Source organism: Eutrema salsugineum, unplaced genomic scaffold, assembly GCF_000478725.1.
Source record: "Eutrema salsugineum unplaced genomic scaffold, Eutsalg1_0 scaffold_13, whole genome shotgun sequence".
NCBI lineage: Eukaryota > Viridiplantae > Streptophyta > Magnoliopsida > Brassicales > Brassicaceae > Eutrema > Eutrema salsugineum.
This window is the reverse complement of record NW_006256885.1, coordinates 7,713,777-7,723,746: the sequence shown is the minus strand read 5'-3', so window position 1 is coordinate 7,723,746 and position 9,970 is coordinate 7,713,777. Positions and strand designations below refer to the sequence as shown.

The window sequence follows — 9,970 nt, the reverse complement described above, 5'->3', positions numbered from 1 at the left end:
AGAACAAGTCTACGCTGTATTAGAAAACACTCCTCTAGCCATTTCCTTGGAAAACACAAAAACATTGTCCCAAATAGGTCTAAAGGTAATTGATTCAGCTATTACTTTTTATATATTAGGGTGATTTAATTCAAACAGTGATGTTTATTTGTCTTCATGAGATATATGATGTTTCCATTCATCGGACTAATATTGGACAGGATCATGTAGTCCATGTTGTTGCCAAAGGTGATACTACAAAGGAAAAGGATTTCTTGATGGTACAAAATTCATGGGGGTAATGAATGGTGTAATCAAGGCTATGCTAGGATTTCACTAGATCCAGCTGGGAAATATGAAGTCTTTTGGCCTATACAATCGATGAAGAAGAAGTCATGAAAACACATATGTTCTAGTGCAAATACAACACTTTTGAAACTTGTTTTCCTTTATGATACAGTGTCTGTTTTTTGTTGTTGTATTAAACTTTGATTTAGAGAGTACATGTAGTTATACTTCACTATGTTATTTAGAACCTGTGGCATTTTAGTGCATCATATTTTACCGTATTTCCAAAGAAACTAGATGAACAACATATATAAGAACACAGACATGATAACATCTGGAAACAACTGATTAGCATAGATCACTATTCAAATCAATGCACAATCCTTTGCACTCAAACTGACCAATCTGTACAATTTAATAGAATAAAGAAGGCAACTAGAGATTAATGTGATCAAAGATAAGGTAATAGTAATACTAATTCAAGCTTACGTTGAGATATATATGCACCCAAAAATTGTAACGCTAAACATTCATGCAAATAAAACTCTAAATCAAGGTGAATAGATGCTTAAAAAATAACCAAAGCACTCGGGGGCTGAGAAACTTAAATCTTCTTCAAGAAAAATCATATTAAAAAAAAAAGTCGGGAATTTCTAGCCGGGACAGGGGATTTCAACTCCAAAGCAAATAACATAAATTCAACCAAATATACAAAAACAGGTCTTAAATATGTTACATAACAAAGTTTTCACAATTGCTTGTTTCAGAAACGTGAACACACACACACAAAGAAAGCTATCGACATCAGAAAATCAGACTAGAATTTTGCATAAACACACACACACACTAGTTGGAACAAGTGGGGTTAGTTGCCAAAACCCATCACTGTTATCACCAGTTTTATACAGATAAAATCAAGATTTCTTTCACTTGACGGCGAAGAAACCTTAATAGAGGATGAGCCAAAGATGATTTGCCTGTTCACAGTCAAATGGATTGGCAAAAAGGAAAATCCTTTGAACCAAGAAGAAGAAAAAACTCATTGTCCTTATTCAAGACAAAGAGTTTTCTCCTCTCTCTTCGTTGACTATGAAACAACGGTAAAGGATCAGGTTTTGAAACTGCAGCAGCCATCATCCATCGTTGCTGCTGAAATCCACTTGCTAGGCATTACCATGCCGCCAAGGGGATGGAGTGAAGAACTTAGAAAGTAGTTCATGCTTGTTACTTCTGATCCCGAGACACTTAATCCATTAGATAAGTTCATGGTCCCACTTTCTGGATGAACAACTTCAGAATTCTGAGAGCTACTTTGCTGAGGCTGAGACTGAGTCTGAGCCTGCTTAGTTCCATCAGATTTCTTTGCATTGGTTCCACTTTTTTCCATGTTCTGACTTTTAGTGTTCAAGAATCTCCCACCGGATCCTCTAGGACGGCGCAATGCATGGAGATGCCGCGAATGATGCATATATGGCTGCAACATACATAACATAGGGAAAATAAATTATAATTGGAATTAATTTGCAACAACGCATCAAATAGTTTCTTGATATGTTATATAATTACCTTACGGCATCTACTACTCAGTTTGTTCTGATGAAGCACAGCAGCAGCCTTTGCACGGGATTGGCGTCGCCTGATGATTCCATGGTATTGCTTTGAGTTGACATAGATTGTTCCATCTTCTGTTTCCATGTTCAGAGGAAGCAGTACTCTGCTCTGAGATCCGTAGGCTGAAACAACTCCATAGTATTGCTGTTCCACACAAGGATACTTTGTGTAGATCTAAATGACACAATAAAAAAACAGCAAACAAAAACTACATAATCAGACACAAATTAAAAGAAATTGATGATAAGCTATCATTTTTATATGTTTTTCAATGCGGAAAACTGTACCGGTGGCTGAGCAAATCCAAGTTCCAAGCAAGGCGGTTGCATTGAGAAAGCAGCTCCATGAGGCTTTGGCACAACACTCGAACTCTTTACATCACCTAAAAGCATAACAAAACTGCGATTTTAGATTCACAGGTATCTAGAATAGGAAACATTTGATAATTCAGAATTTGAAGCAAACAAAATGTCTTCCATTTTCATCTTTTGAATCATATTTGTAGTGTCTTTAGAATTTTAGATTCCTTTTAGACAATTTAGCTCAGCTTGACTCTTTTTTTTTAATCAAACAAAGTTCTGTTTCACTCTCACGCATATCGGCTATAAGTAAACTAGTAAAACTTGTTCTACCAATTTTCACAAAACACCACAGGGAGATTTCAGAAATGTCACTATAACCATCCATTTGAGGACATTCATAGGGAAAGACAAAGGAAGTTAAGAGTTACCGAGTGAGAAAGCTAAGCGAGATACAGAGTTGCTCTGTTTATCCACACCGTGCTCTGTTTCTCGGGCAGATCCGATCTTAACTCCAGCGAACGAGTCAGAATCGCCGGCAAGACTCTCCGGCGCCAGCGGCTGAGATCCAAAAGCATTCCACCAAGATATCTGCGGAGCAGAGAGAAGACTTTCTCTCACAGTTTGCATAGCCATCTCCAAATACAAGAAGTGAAGAGGGAAAAAAGGGAAGTCACGATTCGATGTTGCCGAGATGAAAGATGTGTTCCTGCGAAAGATAAACAAAGAAAAAAGTCAACAAAGTAATAAGACTTTGATGTGAAATCTTTGTCGAATTTCAAACCCCAGTTGAGAAATTTTGTAAAAAAAGGTAGGAACTTTGGGATTGGGTATTACGCAAAACCACACGAATGACAAAACCCATATGTGAATCATCATCAAGAGACAGACTTGTTGTCTAAAGTAAGAAAAAATTGTAAGAAACGGAAAAGATAAGACACAGAAACTGAAGTCTTTTATCAAACCAAACACTAGACAAGAGTCCCAAATAGCAAACAAGCTCCAAAATAAAGGATGAGTAAGAAATAAATAAACCCCCCCATCCCAAATGTTGGTCAAAATCAAACACACCAAAACCTATGTGATCTAAAAGAAAAGAAAAAAAGGAAAGAAAAGAGAAGAGACTGAAGAAAACTTACACACACAGAGTGTGAGAGAGTGTGAGGGAGAGAGAGAGAGCTTCAGATTCCTATGAAGAGGCAGAGAAAAGCCCAATTGTTAGGAGCCATGTCGGTTCCAAATCAAGAAACAGAGATTCATTCACGCAACACTAGAAGGAAGAGAAAGAGAAGAGAGAGAGAGGGTCAAGCCAATATGTGAATTACAAGTGTGGATGGCAACTATAGCTTCATCCACCAATCACCTTCAACTTTTATGCTACTGTTTTTTTTTTGTTTTTTTCATACCATAAATTAAACTAAGTAAAAACATTGATCTTGTTTAACTGTAGCGTTGGCTTGACGTGCATTCTTCAAAAGCTACAATGATCCCACTTAAAACCATTTTTCGAATTTTTTCCTTTTTTTTCAATTTTCCATTAGGTAGAGTAGTGCTTGGGTTGTCAATTGCATCGTTTATTATGATTGTGGTCCTTGTAAGCTTTTAATTTTAAATCTCCATAACGTCGTCATATGTTATAAAAAAGGATCACCACTCAAAAATGTTAATAAATAAAGTTAACAGTCTGACAAGTTCAACAATGACATGCCGATATTTGCTATTATAATAAGCTCGTGACTCATTCCCTATCATTTATAATATATAAGTCTACAAAACTTAACCTTGTATGATCCTGTAAATAGACCAACCACATATCACATAAATAGATTGACACTTGTTGAGATGTTGTTCTTAACTAGGTTTTTCATGTGTGTTTTCACACATTGTCTTTTTATTTCCTCTTTTGTTTTGTTTCTTTAAATAGTTCAGGTCATTTTGTGAACGTGACGGTACACGTGTATATATAAGCTCTCCTCTATCTATATAAATCCGAAGAAATTCACGTGTATATATTTGTAAGAATTTTTTTTTTTTTTTGGTTTTGGACTATAATTTGGTATATTATATATGGATTAGCATCCTAAAACTTAGAATGATAGAGTTTTACTAATTTTTGATTGTGGAAGCTGTCTAATAATGATAAGCTTAGGATGATGCAAGTTATGGACAATAAACATAACGTTGTGCCTCAAGCAATATGCTAAAAACAAAATTAGCATGTAAAAGTAAACGGTAAGTGCGAATAAAGAAAAAGCAACGACAATATATATATATATATATATATATATAAGAAAATAGTTCAACTGAATATGATATAACGGCAATTAATTAAATTGGAACAAAAGTTAGTGGTTATAGGTTAGAGGTTCAGTGTTTGCTTTTGTTTATATGCAGTGCTTAAGCATATCGATCGATCCCACTACGTACTAGCTTTCTCTCCTCGCCAAGACATTAATCAATTGTATTTTGTACTTGTTAACTTGTTCTATCTTCTAACAAAAATATCTACATTCATTACGTAGATCAAGCTCATTTCTAGTCTAATTTTATCACTACTTTATCTTAAAGATCTCAACCACATATATTTTTTTTATCTTGAATATCGCGACCACTAATTAGTGGTATACATTTTAGTGTAGACGAAAGAAGAACATATATACATAGCTCATTTTCCAAATCAATTTTACTTCTAGCTCAGTAATTATTATCCTTTCTACAAATTTTCATATTTTTAAGAAACTACATTGAAAATTCCCATCATATATATTCAAATATCAATTTAATGTTTATATATCGACAAATAATTCATGCATCTCTAATTTATTAGGCGCTTTTTGATTTGTTTTCTGGACAGATAAATTGATACATTAATTTTTTTGATCAATTACATCACAATTCGGACGTTAAAACAACAATGAAATTGTTATGCGGTGAACCTATATAAGTATACATCACGAAAATTGAAACGGTTAAAGTATACATAAAAAAATTAAAACTGTTCAAGTATATATGGCATATAATATGGATTAATATGGCATAAAATGGCATATAATACACAATTGAGATTAAAAAAAAAAACAAGAAAAGATGGATTAAATTGCCACTTTTTTAGGCGGATGTGAGATGAACCGGTTTCGCAGGGTTTACATATAGTTCCCCAAGATGATAGAAACAGGTGACAAATATTTTGTTATGAAATGTACGATAATGACATTTGACCGCTACACCAAATACTCCACTCAATTGTATTATAATCATATAGAAAGTAATGGTACGGCATAATATCCCATACTCTAAATATATATATATATATGGTAGTGCATGTTTATGAATATTTGTTGTTAAATAGTGCATGTGTTGAAGATGTTTTTTAAGAAGCGGATTCTATGTTTCATATCGAATTTAGAACATTTTTCTTACAAAAAATAAATTCCACATATAATTTGTTCCATAGGTCATATATTAGTTCTATTCATTAATTCAAGCCTTCAAGGTTAATATAGCTAGACTATGATTCGTATTCTCTAGCTACGTCTGGTACTGAAAAGAAAAAGAATCATTTTTTCAAAAGCTTTATTTTCATTTTTTTTTTCACTGTGAAAGATGTAATTATTAATGGTAAATTTAAATTTTGATAAGATAAATATCTAACAACAGGAACATATACTAATTCCTTAGCTTGCTTAAAGGGATTCTGCTTTTCTTCTGAAAAAACAAAAATAATTAGTCGCGTATTATCTTATGCGATTTTTTGTGTAAGTCACTCGAAGGCTCCACTTTTCCACAAACTTCCAAAAACTCACGAAATGACTAATCACCAACTATACGAAACTTTCAATAAATATTGCCTTTTTCCAAAAGAAAATAAAAGATTAATAGTATACGAAACGGACTATGTATCCAACTTTTTAACATGCATGGATTAACAAGAATATTATATGAATTAGAGCTGCATATGCATTCCACTGGACTGCACGAACAGTACATTCAAGTGGAAGTCTAGTGTATGCGTTTTAGTGTTTTACGGTAGTTAAAGGAACCCAATTGTAGAACCTTTCTTTTAGGTCATTTCTTTTTCTTACTTTTTTTGATCGCTGGCCAACAAAAAAGAAAATATATTACTTTTCGTTTTGATCCCTTTTTAAATTATCTAACTTTTACAATTAGGCTTCTTTTACATCCTATATTATTTTAATGGACATCCAATCCACATCGTCGGGGGCAGTAATTATCTTCTAATGTACCTTTCAAAAAAAAATGAGTGAAGGGTTAATTAAGTAGTCTGTAATTGTTAATACCTTGAAACGAAGCTAGTTATAAAGCTTGAACAGTTTCACTGTTCTCTCCGTGAATTCCTCGATAGGTTACCTTTCCACTTAAACTCACAATTTGAAGTTGTTCTCTACATAACATTCTAATTAATTAATTGATCAATTTCAACACAATGTCGATTATTGCTTTAGATATACATCTACAAACTCGTTTAACTCTCTAGGTTAGCTATGGCCTATGACTTTAGTCAACACTATTTACTTTTTATCATCGGCTTAATATCATACATATACTATTCACGTTTTAACATCGCTTTAAGCTATACATTAGCAAAAACACTGCATTACTTCTCATTGCATAACTTAAAGTTGGCTACAAATTTTGATAAATTTGGGCCACCAAAGAGACCGGCCCAGTAGAGAATCTACACAATAAACAAAAGCTCTTGCCGTTTCGCGTTTTTATTTTAGCCATGTACGACACGCCGTTCAACGAGGGGAGCAGTGAAACGGCACGCGGTGCGTCTTCTAGAAGTTAAAAACGGCGGAGGAGAGAATGAAGCTTAAAAGAAAAATGTCCCACATCGGTTAAAAGAAACAAGGAAGGCTAGGAAAAGAGAGTATAAAAGGAAGAGTGGTGGCAATGATCAAATCACTTACCTGGACGGGGTCGACTCGTGATCAAGAAGGCGAGTGGCTTAGGCTAGTGACTTCCATTGCACATAATCGGAAGGGTGCTTAGCTTAAGGTCTTCCCAAGTGGAAGAGCCTACGTCATTATTTGTGGCAGCGGGGGTTTGCGTTCGCGCAGCCCCTAACCAAATTTCAGTCTTAATGTTTTGATTCGAGTAATCTCTGATTACTTCTATTTTGACTCGTGAGGCTTTTGAAAGCGTGGTTCAATGGGTTTTTCTCAGACTGTGTTGCAATGTCTTGATTTTGTGATTACAAAGCGGTGCTTAAAAGCTGACCTATAACGTGAGGTAGCTTAACAAGATTCTCTGATCGACTTCAAGATGAAAGCATACTATAGCTTAACAGCACCTATAGTATATAACCTACAATCAATTTCACCACTAACAAAGTACAATGAAATAGATACATTTTGGGTGTTTCATGACCTACAGACAGTTCATAAGTAACACTCATAATCTCTTTCTGTCTTCCGATTCTTTCTCCGGACAAAGCTTTTCTCCTTTATTTGTTCCCCATAAACAACAAATTCGTACAATTTCCCCGCGATAGAATATGGAGCTTCCTCGTTGATACCACAAGCAATATTTCACCATTATAAGCCGTCATCAAGAATTGCAGAGCTCAACAGCTCCCAAACAAACTCGCTCAGTCTCACCTTCTGCTTGTGATCCTCAGCTGAAAGAGACGCCTTTTCTGCATTCCTATCATCGTCAAAACCTTCATCAGTGATCAAAGTGTTTAAATTTGGTTCATGGAATCTCAAGTTCCCAAAAGTAAGGCCAACGATACACAATGTTTCATCTTAAAGATTACAAATTTCATTGAAGAAAGAGGATGACCCAATGAGCCAATCGGAAGTTCGAGAGCAAACACTTGAAATGATTCTTAGAAGATTTTTATCATCAGTGTTTTGAAATACCAACAAAATGCCAGATTCAACTAACAAGAGTGGAGCATTATTAGGTAGAGAAAATGATAGAGGAGGAAGCAAACCTTTCTGGTAAACTCTGAATTGATGTTTTCTTCACAGGACCAGTCTCTGGAGATATACAAGATTCGGAAGTGAAGAACCCATCAGCGATTGGTGAAATGAACGACGCTAACAATGGGTCAGCCGCTACATTAGATGATGACGAAGAAGATAGTTTACACGAAGATCCACCAAATAGGCTCTGAAAGTTTCCATCAGGAAACTCTCTCCTCAAGATCGATAACGTGGAATGTGACCCGCCTCTTCTTGATTTTCTTTTCCGCTGCATGTAATATCTCGTTAAGGCATATCACAACACAATGGAATGGCGAGTTAGAGAAATAATATTAGAGACGATCAATTGTTATCTGACAGAAAGAAAAAGGATATCTTGAATAAAAGGGTTATATGAGCAACCATGTCAACACCCACCCTAATCGCACAAACTGGACATACCTGCAATAACAATGTTTCACTAGCCATATCTAAACGCTAAACTACTATACCGAACAGCTAATTCTATTATTCCGTCATGCATCTCAGTATAAGATATGTTAATATTCCATATTTGTACTCACAGAGTTTCACTTGGCAGCTGCTTCTGCGTTACCCTCCAAGAAACACAGAAAACGCTCACTCTAGACTCTCATGTGACGCAAATACACATTTCTTTTTGCTTCGAATGTGATCAATAAATTGTTCTTAAAGAAAATGAAAAAATTTACCCCATTTTTGGCTTCCATAGGATGATCTTCATCTATGTGGCAGCAGAGAGACACGATATCAAAATAGTCAGAGCAGAAAGGGCAAGCAAACTCTTCCCTGAAATCTTCTTCTCCATCTATCTCTTCAAATCCTAAAAACGTATCTGCATCCCATAGCAATCCAACGACGCTATAATAAAACAAGGCGAATAATCGGAAATGCTATAACCTTACTCCAATGCAATGTTACAGTACATGAAAATTTTCCCTCTTCTAAGAACAAAACCTGAATTTTCTCATGTTCATAAACACTGAGCGTCGCGCATCACACAAGTGATTAAAATGCTATAAAGAATGCAATTTTGGATACATTTCATCCATTTTATCAGAAATCAAGCCGACAATCAACAGAAGATTGAAATTTCGTGTCGAAATCAAAGCCTACTTCATCAATCAGTCAAATAGAGAAGCCCATTTCCTTCACTTTCTCAGGTATCAAACAGAGCCTCAAGCCATAAAAATATAAGAAGACAAATGACGAAGTCTTCCAAACAAAATCGAAAAATTCCCGTAAAATTTTACTCACTTTTCAAACAAAATCAAGTATTCATAATTTGAAATACTATCAATTAACTTCCTTTAGCCATCAACTTTTAGCCAACGAAACAGATAATAGCCAAGAACAGAGGGGAGACAAAAAAAAAAATCCTTTAAACTCACCAGATCGTGACGGAAAAGCCAGCTGGTATCTCCTCGTAGCCGAAGCGAGTCGATCACTACATGAATCGGAATCCATTACTGACCAAACTAATCAATCAAAAGCCTGAAAAAATTCGATCTTTTATAACTTTTTTTCCTCAACAGATAGAAGAAATCGTGGAAATTGACAATCGATATAGGAAAGAAAAATCGATTCTTTCTGGCTTCGGAGTCTGATGATTGTCGTCTCAAACAATCCAAAGAAAATGGTAAGACAAATTACAAAGACATTCTGGGTCGGTTTTAGCAAAGTTTTTGTCTTTTTAAATTATTTTTTCTCCTCCTCGTTTTATTTATTTTGGGTAGAGAGTGAGAGACGCAGAAGACAAGTTCTCTCTATACTATAATTTCTTTAATTTCACTACCTACTTTAGTTATTTTAATATATTTTTAA

The 9,970-nt window shown here is 35.0% G+C and overlaps 2 protein-coding genes and 1 non-coding gene across 6 annotated transcripts; 1 reads left to right on the top strand and 2 right to left on the bottom strand.

Moving 5' to 3' along the window:
• Positions 1–944: 944 nt before the first annotated feature.
• LOC18023918 (nuclear transcription factor Y subunit A-2) lies at positions 945–3,482 on the bottom strand. 2 transcript variants are annotated; one of them, XM_006407977.2, is made up of 5 exons: positions 3,317–3,482; positions 2,609–2,886; positions 2,166–2,260; positions 1,834–2,052; positions 945–1,741 (listed from the first exon to the last, which is right to left on the bottom strand). In XM_006407977.2, exons 2-5 carry the CDS (start codon positions 2,811–2,813, stop codon positions 1,376–1,378), a joined length of 885 nt encoding a protein of 294 aa, XP_006408040.1. In that variant the 5' UTR covers positions 2,814–2,886; positions 3,317–3,482; the 3' UTR covers positions 945–1,375. The 2 variants fall into 2 exon arrangements, with proteins under 2 accessions (XP_006408040.1, XP_006408041.1); XM_006407978.2 differs by lacking the exon at positions 3,317–3,482 and adding an exon at positions 3,015–3,033.
• Positions 3,483–7,100: 3,618 nt separating this feature from the next.
• On the top strand, positions 7,101–7,265 carry LOC112089039. The gene has a single exon (XR_002900851.1). It is a non-coding gene; the product is annotated as a U1 spliceosomal RNA (small nuclear RNA).
• Positions 7,266–7,463: 198 nt separating this feature from the next.
• LOC18023917 (protein DEHYDRATION-INDUCED 19 homolog 3) lies at positions 7,464–9,874 on the bottom strand. 3 transcript variants are annotated; one of them, XM_024159067.1, is made up of 5 exons: positions 9,538–9,845; positions 8,839–8,981; positions 8,504–8,569; positions 8,137–8,402; positions 7,464–7,844 (listed from the first exon to the last, which is right to left on the bottom strand). In XM_024159067.1, the coding sequence occupies exons 1-5, from the start codon at positions 9,611–9,613 to the stop codon at positions 7,736–7,738; spliced, it is 660 nt and encodes a 219-aa protein (XP_024014835.1). In that variant the 5' UTR covers positions 9,614–9,845; the 3' UTR covers positions 7,464–7,735. The 3 variants fall into 3 exon arrangements, with proteins under 3 accessions (XP_024014835.1, XP_024014837.1, XP_024014836.1); XM_024159069.1 differs by having other exon boundaries at positions 7,464–7,836; XM_024159068.1 differs by lacking the exon at positions 8,504–8,569 and having other exon boundaries at positions 8,137–8,396; positions 9,538–9,874.
• Between the last annotated feature and the right edge of the window lie 96 nt (positions 9,875–9,970).